The sequence below is a fragment of the Chrysemys picta genome, chromosome 14 (genome assembly GCF_011386835.1).
Source record: "Chrysemys picta bellii isolate R12L10 chromosome 14, ASM1138683v2, whole genome shotgun sequence".
NCBI lineage: Eukaryota > Metazoa > Chordata > Testudines > Emydidae > Chrysemys > Chrysemys picta.
The window spans coordinates 1,583,921-1,597,106 of record NC_088804.1 but is presented as its reverse complement, the minus strand read 5'-3'; the positions used below and the strand labels follow the sequence as shown (position 1 = coordinate 1,597,106).

Here is a 13,186-nt window from a genome sequence, read left to right as displayed (position 1 = left end):
ATCTGTAGCACCAATATAGGAGTATCTCTCTGGAACAGATTAGCAGAGTGCTACTAACAACCTATGAGGAAGCCAGGTGCTCTCTCCTATTGGGCAAAGGCTGCACGGCCATCTGGAGGGCCTGAAGGGAGAAAGTGGCTCTCAGAATGACTGCAGTTCAATGCTGGGAGGAGAAAAGGTGCAGCAGAGACGACAGAGTCCTACACACCTCTGTGAATGCTAGACAGAGTCATCACAAACCTCACTACCTTCCACTCCAAAGGTAGGTGCATTTCTTCGACCTTGCCTTCTCTAACATAAATACAATGCAACATGAAAATATAGATAGATAGATAGATAGATAGATAGATAGATACAAACCTAAAACCCTATCAAAACAAGACACTCCACTGAAAAACATTTCTCCCCCTCGGGAGAGGATAAGAGAACAACACTTGACAGATGTTAGTCATGTTGCTCAATGCACCACGGGCAGGGTACTAAGGTGATAAGAACCTGTCTAGACTAGAATAGTGAGTACACTGGTAGGTTACTTACGCATTACTTCCATGACACGGTGACGGAGGAAGGTGCGACTGCTCTGAAGGGCACCAAAGCGCTTCAGGTCCAGTGGCCAAACATTTTCTGATGGGCAACCATTTACCATCCACTCAGCCAAGTACCTGGTTGGAGGCAGAAACCAAGGAGGATTTGGATGTTAATTGAAGCACTATGAGCAAGAGTCTAGCTCTTAAGTCAAGGAGTAATGGCAATTTGGGCACCATGATTTCTTGCAATCGGCAGAGGCTTTGAATAAGATTACAATAATACAGACACCAATGGGAGCTGGGAGATTTCAATCTAAAACAAAACCAGCCACCAGATAATGGAATGAAATTTACTGCACAGAGCAAAGGAAGCTGAGGACACTGCAAGTGAAACTAGAGAGCATTAGACTGCTAGCATGGCTGGCATTATGCTAAATCCTTAGGATACACAAAGCAGGGAGTGCTGAAGTATGCTTAATCTGGGGTTAAGAAGCCAACTGCTTTGTCATTTCAGGTACCTGGTTCAGGCTCACTCCTCAGCAGAAGGTGCCTGTGAAGGTGGAGGTTACATTTGGCTACACCTCCGGCAATGACTAAGGTAGGCCTGGAGGGTGTACTCCAGACCCCTGTCAAGACAGAATGACAGAAAGCTAAAAGGAAGAGAGCAGCCCAGACTAAAGCAGAACAGTTCAACACATTTGGCTGGCAGAGACAATAGCAAAGGGGTCATCAGAAAATCTACGGAGAAAGCTATGTTAATGCAATGTCAAGACAGACAGCTTGAACCGACAAATGGACAGGTCTGGTTCTGACCCCAAAGCTGCAAATAGGCTGCAGATCTTCCTGTAATGGTGCTATGGACCTTATTATGACAGAGAAAAATGGAGGATTCCCTTTTCTGTGTGAATCATCTGACAACTAATGGTTACCAGAACCAAATGGGTACTAAATCTGGATACCAATATCCATCACAGAAGAAGGGGGGGAAAACAGGTCACTCTGGGGCTGGGATGGTAGGAAGAATCCTGGCTAATGGAAGGCAATGGGTGGGGGCAGAGGATTCTGGGCCAGATCAGGGTGCCAAGATGGAGCCACTATAGGAGAGAGTGGGTGAGGGCAAACCAGGGTGAGGGGCAGCAGCCATTTTAAATGCAGCCTTTTTTCCTGGATGTGATCTGTACAAATCTGTCAAAGTTCCTGTATTTGTATGAAAGTCTAATCTACCAGGGAGTCATCACAACTCTAGGACGCTGGCAGAAGGAAGTGTGGGGGAAGTTTGTTTGGGGAATGTATAAATGAGTCTCCGGGACTGTGAACCCAGCACCTTTCACCGACATTTAACTCACATTAGTATTTATAGTACAAAGTACTTTATCGCCTGCATTTTTAGTGAAAATTAACTCTGAGAGAGGCTGGCCTACAGGTCTAGGATTTAGGAATTTCCCCCCTCATGTGGCAGCACCACAGAGGCAACACACCCAGCCTGTGCGCAGGGGACAAGATGAGCTGTGCTGTGCTCAGCATTTATTTCTGCCAGCTGGGAAAAGGAACAGGACTGGTGGGCCCTGCAAGGAGCCTCATCAGTCTTCAGCAAGCTGTTGGTCCCTGACATGTGGAGCCTAAAAAGATGCGTAGGGAAAGCCAATAACCTGATGAGTCAGCAACCCCCACAGAGAAGGAAATCCGAGAAAATGCAATATGCTCTTCACCCTCTCTAACGCAGTGTTCTTTCATAACCCAGGCTGCTTTCTTGACTAAGCTCAGGCTCCCATGAATTGACTGACAGTTTTACATGATCAAATTCTGCATATCGTCCTGTGGTACACAAAACCCCACTGTGTCTCTTGCACTATACTGGTGAGCTAAGTTCCCTCTAAGCTGTGTGGCTGCACAGCAGGCTATAAAGGGCTGCGCAGGCCCACAGCCATAGGGGGCTGGGGAGAGGACAGGAGAGAGGTAGGCAGGGAGGGGAAGAAGTTGGGGGCGTGCAGGGCTGCCAGTGATCAGAAGCGCCTCTCCCTAGGGGCTGCCACTGGCAGGGAGAGGGCTGGGGGGAGGCCTCTGACCCCAGCCCCAGAGCTGCTGCCGGCGGGGAGAGGGCTGAGAGGAGTCCTCCAGCCCCAGCCTAGAGGCAGCCTGCACCCCAATCTCCTCATCCCTGGACCCACCCCATAGCCCACACCCCCCAGCTGGAGCCCTCACCCCCACACCCAAACCCTCTGCCACAGCCCTGAGCCCCCACACACACTCCGAACCCCTCGGCCCCAGCCCTGCCACACGTCACTTCCATATTGGTGCACATAACATAATTCATTCCACACGTAGATATAAAAAATTAGAGGGAACATTGCTGGTGAGCCACTTACCTGCCTGCTCCTCCACCAAAAGAGGTGCCAGCGGAGTTCATTCCAGCCAGGACGAAGTAGCCCTGTACCGTGGGTGACTCTCCCATGATGCACCGCATATCTGGAGTGAAGGATTCTGGGCAGTTCACTAACTGCATGATCTCCAGAGCCTCCAACCCTGGCATCCTCCGCAGAAGAGAACTCAGCAGTGGCTCTAGTCACCAAAACAAAACAAGACAAGACAATTTAATCCTGATAAACCACAGCCTTTAGTCTACAGGCACTTCAACCACTCCTCCTCCATCCCCAAACCAGACACACAAACCAGTCCATTTACACCAAGACAGACAAACAGCAGTATCTTCCATGTCTCAGTGCATCCATGGGACAAACTGGATATTTGCTGTAAAGTACCACAGGTGTAGATCAGTAGAAGGGCAGGAAACCTAGCAGACCCTGCCTTCACAGGCTAATTAAAATGGATCAACCCTGAAAGAGATCCCTTTTGAGGGTATGAAGAACTGGCTATCCCCATAAAGCAAATTATCTCATTTCAATTTTTTTTGGTTCAGGGTTTCCCTCCGCAAGGTATTTTACATACCTTCGTTTGCTCAAAATTCAGCAGATGCAAGCACTGAAATGGTCAAGTTTCATGTTCCCTTAAAAATGTCTGAAGAGAAAAAAAGCTTTTATGCCCACTCCCCAAGCACATGGGGATTGCAGCGTGAGTATGGGGTTATGAATTTCACTAGCGGGGTCTCAGAGCAGCCGGTGTCAGGTCTGGTCTTATAAGGTATCTAGAACAGCGCTATCAAAGACTGGTGGACCTTTTAAGGCAACCCAGGCTCCGCCTTGCTTGTGACCCAGCAGCAAGCAAGCCCCACTCCACCCAAGTGACTGTGATATTGCAACTGAACAATAATTAGTGATCCCAGCTGTGAAAGAGTTAGGAAAAGACAACACAGTGAAGAATTCTTTGGGGGGGAAGAGATGGAGACTATGACTGCAGAGATGGCAGGACTCTCTGACATGTAGAACCCACGGGGAGTGGCATAGGCTCCTGTGTTGTGCTACCATATGTCCGGATTTTCCCGGACAGGTCCGGCTTTTCGGTCTATAAATAGCCATCCGGGGGGGGGGGTTTAAAAATCTAAAAATGTCCGGGATTTCCCCCCGGTCAGCAATTTATAGACAGAAAACCGACGGCCAAGCACCACTGGGCACCCAAAGCCCCTTCCCGGCTCCCCCCATCCCCTGCAGCCTTACCATGCTGTCCGGCCCCGCAGCTGTCTTCCCCCTCCTCCTCCCACCTGCTCCTCACCCTCCCCTGCTTCCCGCGAATCAGATCTTCGCAGGAAGTCTGAAAAGAAGCAGGGGCAGGTGGGAGGCAGCAACAGGTAAGCTGGGGCGGGGGGGGGAGCGCGAGGAGGAGAGCTCCGGGGAGGTGCGGCCCGGGCTGAGCGGTGCACGGCGGCCCCAGCAGTTCGGGCCCAGCTTGGGCCCCAGCGGTTCTGGTCCCAGTTCTGGCCCCAGGGCAGCGACCCCGGTTCCGGCCGAGCGCGCCAGCCCAGCCCCGGCCGAGCACCTCCGGCCCGGCCCCAAGCCCCGCAACCCCGGCCGGAGCTCCGGCCAGAGTGCAGCCCGATTCCTGGGCTCTTTAAAGCTGGCCCTGGTCAGGGGACAGGGAGGAGGGGTTGGATAGGTCGGGAGTTTGGGGGGGGGCTGTCGGGGGGCAGGGGTTTGGAGAGGGGTTGGGACAGTCAGGGACAGGGAGCAGGGGGGGTTAGATGGGTCTGGGATTCTGGGGGGGCTGTCAGGGGGGCAGGAGTGTGGAGAGGGGTTGGGACAGTCAGGGACAGGGAGCGGGGGGGTTAGATAGGTTGGGGGTTCTGGGGAGGCTGTCAGGGGGGCAGAGGTGTGTAGAGGAGTTGGGACAGTCAGGGACAGGGAGCAGGGGGGGTTAGATGGGTTTGGGGTTCTGGAGGGGCTGTCAGGGGGGCAGTGGTGTAGAGAGGTGTTGAGGCAGGCAGGTAGCAGAGGGGGTTGGATGGGTCAGGAGTTCTGGGGGTCCTGTCAGGGGACGTGGAGCAGTTGGATAGGCATGGGAGTCCCCGGGGGTCTGTCTGGGGGCGGGGGTGTGAATATGGGGTGGGGGTGTGGATAAGGGTCGGGGCAGTCAGGGGACAGGTAGGGTCGTAGGGGGTTCTCAGGAGGGGGCAGTCAGGGGACAAGAAGCAGGGCGGCTTAGATAGGGGGTGGAGTCCTAGGGGGCAGTTAGTGGCATGGGTCCCAGGAGGGGGCAGTCAGGGGACAAGGGGGGGGGTTTCTGAGGGGGTTAATCAGGGGATGGGAAGTGGGAGGGAGTGGGTGGGGGGCGGGGCAGGGGCGGGGCTAGAGCAGGGCTCCCCCCCCCCCCCCCCAGTGTCCTCTTTTTTGCTTGTGGAAATATGGTAACCCTACTCCTGTGGGAGCAGCCCTAAGCTAAGGCCTACAAAGTACAAGGAGATCCCTAGGAAAAGCTGCCAGAGTCCCTGGGAAAGGGAAGCAGTGAAGGAAAGCATGCTAAGACAAGACGCAACAAAGGAAGAACTCCACAGGAGCAAGTTAGGCTCATGTGGAGGAGGCCCTGAGGTAGGGTCAGTAAAACCAGTAGAAGATTTAACAGTTCAGCGGAGAAGGGAGAAGACAGAGTTGCAACCCTCTAGTTAAAATTATGGACAGAAAATAAAAATGAGATTCAACTTGGGAAAATGCAAGCCAGTACATCTGGGGAAAAACAATCCAACACCCCACCCCACCCCACCAGGAGGGAGGAATCCGGGAGCAGCCATGCTATACTTTGTCCACATAAAAGGTATCATCAAATTAGGTGCACCTGGCAGTCCCTATTCAAAAGAGATGCAGGATTGGAGTATCAGGAGTGCATGGCAGGTTACTGGTGCTGAACAGGGAGCCTATAAGTGGTGCTGCAGCTTTAAGATCAAATGCATCGGGGAGGTTTGCACTGTGCTCTTCTGCTCTATACTTGGTACAAACTAAAGCATGTGAACTGACATGCTGAAGCTAATGGGGATTTCCAGCAATGCACATAGGAGGCAACTGCAATTGATGGGAGTGGGATTCTCACACTAATTGCCCCACAAGTTGACAGCTGAAGCCACTTATTAAAGTGCCCAACCTCCCCAGCCCCTTAAGAAGGCACAGATAAAGTTCTAGCAAATCCATGGCATAGTTTCCCTTGTAGGCAGCACTGCCTCCCCGTTAAGCTCTCTGTTGTGCTGCTATGTGAACCCTGCCCATGTAAGGTCGGTAAACCAGGGTGGATAAAATCAATGGATTAAAAAAAAAAAAAAAAGGATTTTTTTTATTTCAATTGGATATTTTTGATTATATGCTTTTTGATGGAAAAACCTACCCAAAGGTAACTTTGAGCTATAATGTATCTTAATTAAAACTATCTCATCATGGAATAGGGATTATAAATTCTAATTCTATAGTATGAGACAATATATTAATGTCATGTTTAAGAAAAGTTTTGTAAATGAGTTCCAATAGTTCATGGATTAGGGACCCAATTTTACGGAGTTTCAGGGGCTTCTGTATAGATTATTTAAGTTAATCTTTCTATTTATCCAATGGGACTCAGTGCTTAGTCTAGAAGATACCATCAGAGATGCTTAGTTTTGCAGTTCTCAAACTGTGGATTTGTGTCTCCAGAGATAACATGCTTAACAGCAAAAATGTTTTTTAAATAAATAAATATATATATATATAGAGAGAGAGAGGTGCGAAATAACAGACCTCAACCCTATTGTCCCTCTGCAAATTTGTTTACACAGAGTCAGTCCTTTACCTCTCTCTAAAAGTGCAAAGTTTCAAAAAGTTCAATGAGCACAAGATTGTTGGGGGCAGAATAAATCTGGACAAGGAAAAGAAGTCTGGAGATAAATGTGAAAAGAGAGGGACAGTCAGTAGAAACAAAAGTAAAACTGTTTGAGCAGCATATTCCAGAAGTCTTGAGGTCTTTCTGAGTGCAACCTTCAGTGATTTGAGATCTACCATCCATTCTCTCACTAGAAGGGAAAACCTATAATGGCAGCAGGCCCTAAAAGAGACCCAGTTTGGGAATATTTTAATGAAGTACCTCTACCTGTGGGTAAGACAGGGATGCATGCAAAATGCAAACAGTGCAACAAAGAAATGCAAGGCCTGGTTGCCCGAATAAAACAACATCATGAGAAGTGTTTCTTCTCAGGAGGAAGCTGTGTTGAAGATGATGATGAAAGGAACAAGTCTGAACATGCAGGATCTTCAGGTTGGTAAACTTTTTTATTTCATACTTCTTTCTTAAGGACTGCCTGTCTTCCTTCTGGACTATTCTTGAATTCTCATGATTGAGCAAAAAATATAATTGTTACTCTATGGTACGATCATTTTAGATGCAGTTGTGATAAAAAATAAATAGCTGAAATAAGCAGAACTTCCTTTTACAATTTCATCTTTAAAGTAGTAGTGAGTATCAGTGAATGCAATGAGTAATACTAAATGAGCAGTATGGTAATAATAATTAAATAACTGCATTGACTTATTTTGTTTAGTAGAATCCATCCTCAACATACAGGATTCTGAAGACTATCCACCTTCAAGACCACCATCATTTTCTATTGTTTCAGAGTTATCTGCCAATGATAGTGTTTCAGTCACATCGTGCATATGTCATAGCCACAGTAAAAAGAAACAAAATCTCCATCATCCGGAAACAACCATAGATAAGTTTATGATGAGAACTAGCAGTTTACAAAAAGAGGTAATATATGAAAAAATTACCCGGTTTGTTTATGCAACAAACTCTCCTTTCCATATGATTGAGAACCCACACTTCATTAACATAGTTCAGTCATTAAGACCAGGCTACAGTCCACCCAACAAAGCAGATGTCACAGGCAAATTGCTAGATAAAGCGTCTGAAAAAGAAATTGAGCAGTGTGCAAAAGGTCTAGAGGGTGAAATTGTTAACCTGAGTCTTGATGGGTGGAGCAATGTCCACAATGATCCTGTTGTTTGTGCTTGTATGACAACAGAAGAAGGGAATGTCTTCCTTACAGAAACAATTGATTCATCAGGAAATGCACAAACAACAGAATACTTACAAGAAGTAGCAGTAAAAGCTATAACAAACTCTGAAAAAAAATTCAAATGTCTAGTAGGCAGCTTGGTCACAGACAATGCTGCAAATGTATCCAAGATGAGAAGAAATTATTTAGAAGAGAGTGAAGAGAGTCCCAAGCTAATAACATATGGTTGCAGTGCTCATTTGATGCACCTCCTAGCCAAAGACTTCAGTGTTCCAGAAATATAGGCTAATGTTGTTGAAATTGCAAAATACTTCCGTAACAAAATACACTTTGCAGCTGCTGCTCTGAAAAAAGTGGGAGGAACCAAGCAGGTTTAAAACAAATAAAAGGAAGTTCTTCTTCACACAGCGCACAGTCAACTTGTGGAACTCCTTGCCTGAGGAGGTTGTGAAGGCTAGGACTATAACAGCATTTAAAATAGAACTGGATAAATTCATAGAGGTTAAGTCCATTAATGGCTATTAGCCAGGATGGGTAAGGAATGATGTCCCTAGCCTCTGTTTGTCAGAGGGTGGAGATGAATGGCAGGAAAGAGATCACTTGATCATTACCTGTTAGGTTCACTCCCTCTGGGGCACCTGGCATTGGCCACTGTCGGTAGACAGGATACTGGGCTAGATGGACCTTTGGTCTGACCTAGTATGGCCGTTCGTATGTTCCCACAAGACATGTGATGGAACTCAGTAGTGGACTGTTTTGAGCACTATATCAAGAACTGGCCTAATCTGATGTCAGTTTGTGAACAAAAATTGTGAAAAAACTGATGGCACTGTCACAGCCAAAAGCAACAGAGGGTCCTGTGGCACCTTTGAGACTAACAGAAGTACTGGGAGCATAAGCTTTTGTGGGTAAGAACCTCACTTCTTCAGATGCAAGTAATGGAAATCTCCAGAGGCAGGTATATATCAGTGTGGAGATAACGAGGTTAGTTCAATCAGGGAGGGTGAGGTGCTCTGCTAGCAAAAATTTGCAAAATTTGACACCATCAGATCAGGATTAAACAAAGACTGTGAATGGCTATCCAACTACAGAAACAGTTTCTCCTCCCTTGGTGTTCACACCTCAACTGCTAGCAGAGCACCTCACCATCCCTGATTGAACTAACCTCGTTATCTCCACACTGATATATACCTGCCTCTGGAGATTTCCATTACTTGCATCTGAAGAAGTGAGGTTCTTACCCACGAAAGCTTATGCTCCCAGTACTTCTGTTAGTCTCAAAGGTGCCACAGGACCCTCTGTTGCTTTTTACAGATTCAGACTAACACGGCTATCCCTCTGATACCTGTCACAGCCAAAGTTCTCAACATTGGGCTTAAGAGAAATGTTGAACACATGCTGAGTACCCTGAAGCCTATTTCTGTAGCCTTGAACAAAATGCAGGGAAATAGTTTTATTGCTGACATTGAAATTTGGAAGGAACTGAGTGAGATCTTAAAAAGAGAAATATGCAATGACAGAGTTAAATTACAAGCATTAAAAAAAACGAATGGGACAAGCACTATCTCCAGCTAATTTTCTTGCAAATATTCTCAATACTCAGTACCAGGGTCAAATCTTAACTGCTGAAGAAGAGTTGGCTATGACATGGACATCCAGCAATCATTCCTCCATAATGCCAACTACATCTCTACCCCGATATAACGCGACCCGATAGAACATGAATTCGGATATAATGCGGTAAAGCAGTGCTCCGGGGGGGCGGGGCTGCGCACTCCAGCGGATCAAAACACGTTTGATATAATGCAGTTTCACCTATAATGCGGTAAGATTTTTTGGCTCCCGAGAACAGCGTTATATTGAGGTAGAGGTGTATAATAAACTTCAGAGCTAAGGGTGAACCATTCAAAAAATATATGTTTGCTGGTGATGTTTTAAAGAAAGTCACAGCAGTGAACTGGTGGAAGGCACTTAAGCACTTGGATTCAGAGACTGTTGAAGTGATCGTCTCACTTTTAACAGCAGTAGCTTCTTCTGCCGGTGTAGAAAAAATATTTTCTTCCTTTGGACTAATTCATTCCAAATTGAGAAATCGTTTGGGACCTGAAAAAGTAGGAAAGCTTGTTTTTCTTTTCCAGATTATGAACAAACAGGAAAATGAAGGAGAAGACAACTGAGTTAGCTGCAGAAGCCAATATTTTAAGTTTCTCATGTTGACCTGGCTGACACAGTCAATTTAAATTTTTTTTTAAAATATTTCATTTAACTATTTCAATTAAAAACAATTTTAACAAAAACAAACCTGATTTTAAAAAACTTGAATGTTTAACTAAATTTAAAAAATTCATATGCTTGTTTTGTTAAAATATTATATGTTTGCTATAGAAGAAAAAAATCCAAAATACATAACGTTGTTGTTTTAGTTAAATAAAACAATTTAAATGTCTGTCTGGTGACGTTCTCCTCCTAATACAGCATGGCAAGAAAATCCTCCAAATATTAATGATTAACCTGTTGAATTGGAGTCAAGTATCAGAGGGGTAGCCGTGTTAGTCTGAATCTGTAAAAAGCAACAGAGGGTCCTGTGGCACCTTTAAGACTAACAGAAGTATTGGGAGCATAAGCTTTCGTGGGTAAGAACCTCACTTCTTCAGATGCAAGTAATGGAAATTTCCAGAGGCAGATATAAATCAGTATGGAGATAATGAGGTTAGTTCAATCAGGGAGGGTGAGGTGCTCTGCTAGCAGTTGAGGCGTGAACACCAAGGGAGGAGAAACTGCTTCTGTAGTTGGATAGCCATTCACAGTCTTTGTTTAATCCTGATCTGATGGTGTCAAATTTGCAAATGACCTGGAGCTCAGCAGTTTCTCTTTGGAGTCTGGTCCTGAAGTTTTTTTGCTGTAAGATGGCTACTTTTACATCTGCTATTGTGTGGCCAGGGAGGTTGAAGTGTTCTCCTACAGGTTTTTGTATATTGCCGTTCCTGATATTTGACTTGTGTCCATTTATCCTCTTGCGTAGTGACTGTCCAGTTTGGCCAATGTACATAGCAGAGGGGCATTGCTGGCACATGATGGCATATATAACATTGGTGGACGTGCAGGTGAATGAGCCGGTGATGTTGCAGCTGATCTGGTTAGATCCTGTGATGGTGTTGCTAGTGTAGATATGTGGGCAGAGTTGGCATCGAGGTTTGTTGCATGGGTTGGTTCCTGAGTTAGAGTTGTTATGGTGCGGTGCATGGTTGCTGGTGAGAATATGCTTAAGGTTGTTGGGTTGTCTGTGGGCGAGGATTGGCCTGCCTCCCAAGGTCTGTGAAAGTGAGGGATCATTGTCCAGGATGGGTTGTAGATCACTGATGATGCGTTGGAGAGGTTTAAGCTGAGGACTGTAGGTGATGGCCAGTGGAGTTCTGTTGGTTTCTTTTTTGGGCCTGTCTTGTAGCAGGAGGCTTCTGGGTACATGTCTGGCTCTGTTGATTTGTTTCTCTATTTCCTTGTGTGGGTATCGTAGTTTTGAGAATGCTTGGTGAAGATCTTGTAGGTGTTGGTCTCTGTCTGAGGGGTTGGAGCAGATGCGGTTGTACCTCAGCACTTGGCTGTAGACGATGGATCGTGTGGTGTGTCCGGGGTGGAAGCTGGAGGCATGAAGGTAGGCGTAGCGGTCGGTGGGTTTTCGGTATAGGCTGGTGTTAACGTGGCCATTCCTTATTTGTACTGTGGTGTCTAGGAAGTGGACCTCCTGTGAAGATTGGTCCAGGCTGAGGTTGATGGTGGGGTGGAAGCTGTTGAAATCATGGTGGAATTCTTCCAGGGTCTCCTTCCCATGGGTCCAGATGATGAAGATGTCATCAATGTAGCGTAGGTAGAGAAGGGGCGTGAGTGGACGAGAGCTGAGGAAGCGTTGTTCCAGGTCAGCCATAAAAATGTTGGCATATTGGGGGGCCATTCGAAATAATTGTGTGTGAGGATAAAGTCACAGAGCTCAGCAACAAGCCCCAGTCGGGGCTCTAAAGGTATGTTGATTTGTTCCTGTGTTAGTGTAGGGAGTGTCCTGAGTAGATGCAGTTTCCTAGTGTATTCCTCAGTGGGATCTGAGGAAAGTGGCCTGTAGAATTTGGTATTGGAGAGTTGTCTGGCAGCCTCCTTCTGGTAGTCAGACCTGTTCATGATGACAACAGCACCTCCTTTTATCAGCCTCTTTGATGATAATGTCAGGGTGGTTTTTGAGGCTGTGGATGGCATTGCGTTCTGCACGACTTAGGTTATGAGGCAAGTGATGTTGTTTTTCCACAATTTCTGCCTGCGGAAGCATTCTATGTATAGGTCCAGACTGTCATTTCGACCCTCAGGAGGAGTCCATGTGGAGTTCTTCTTCCTGTGTTGTTGGTGGGAGGGTATCTGTGTATCAGTGCGCTGTTCAGTGTTATCTTGAAAGTATTCTTTGAGTCGGAGGTGGCGAAAGTAGGCTTCCAGATCACCGCACTGCCGACGTGCAGAAACCACCCTGACATCATCATCAAAGAGGCTGATAAAGCATTCTCAAAACTACGATACCCACACAAGGAAATAGAGAAACAAATCAACAGAGCCAGACGTGTACCCAGAAGCCTCCTGCTACAAGACAGGCCCAAAAAAGAAACCAACAGAACTCCACTGGCCATCACCTACAGTCCTCAGCTTAAACCTCTCCAATGCATCATCAGTGATCTACAACCCATCCTGGACAATGATCCCTCACTTTCACAGACCTTGGGAGGCAGGCCAGTCCTCGCCCACAGACAACCCGCCAACTTTAAGCATATTCTCACCAGCAACCACGCACCGCACCATAACAACTCTAACTCAGGAACCAACCCATGCAACAAACCTCAATGCCAACTCTGCCCACATATCTACACCAGCAACACCATCACAGGACCTAACCAGATCAGCTGCAACATCACCGGCTCATTCACCTGCACGTCCACCAATGTTATATATGCCATCATGTGCCAGCAATGCCCCACTGCTATGTACATTGGCCAAACTGGACAGTCACTACGCAAGAGGATAAATGGACACAAGTCAAATATCAGGAACGGCAATATACAAAAACCTGTAGGAGAACACTTCAACCTCCCTGGCCACACAATAGCAGATGTAAAGGTAGCCATCTTACAGCAAAAAAACTTCAGGACCAGACTCCAAAGAGAAACTGCTGAGCTCCAGGTCATTTGCAAATTTGACACCATCAGAT

At 46.7% G+C, this 13,186-nt stretch overlaps 1 protein-coding gene across 18 annotated transcripts in view; it reads right to left on the bottom strand.

Annotated features, from left to right (window-relative positions):
* Positions 1–13,186, bottom strand: part of PDPR (pyruvate dehydrogenase phosphatase regulatory subunit) — a 99,732-nt gene that overhangs the window by 24,107 nt on the left and 62,439 nt on the right. For 17 of the 18 annotated variants that reach the window (XR_010592642.1, XR_010592643.1, XM_042856482.2 and 14 more), the window contains 2 exons: positions 2,894–3,086; positions 538–662 (listed from right to left, as the gene is read on the bottom strand). Coding sequence is in view for 16 of the 18 variants with exons in the window: in XM_042856482.2 (XP_042712416.1) it covers positions 538–662; positions 2,894–3,086 (318 nt within the window). In the remaining 2 variants the exon portion in view is untranslated. Of the gene's footprint in view, positions 1–537; positions 663–2,893; positions 3,087–9,960; positions 10,042–13,186 lie in introns of those variants that run through there. The other variant, XM_065567467.1, reaches the window with a different exon arrangement.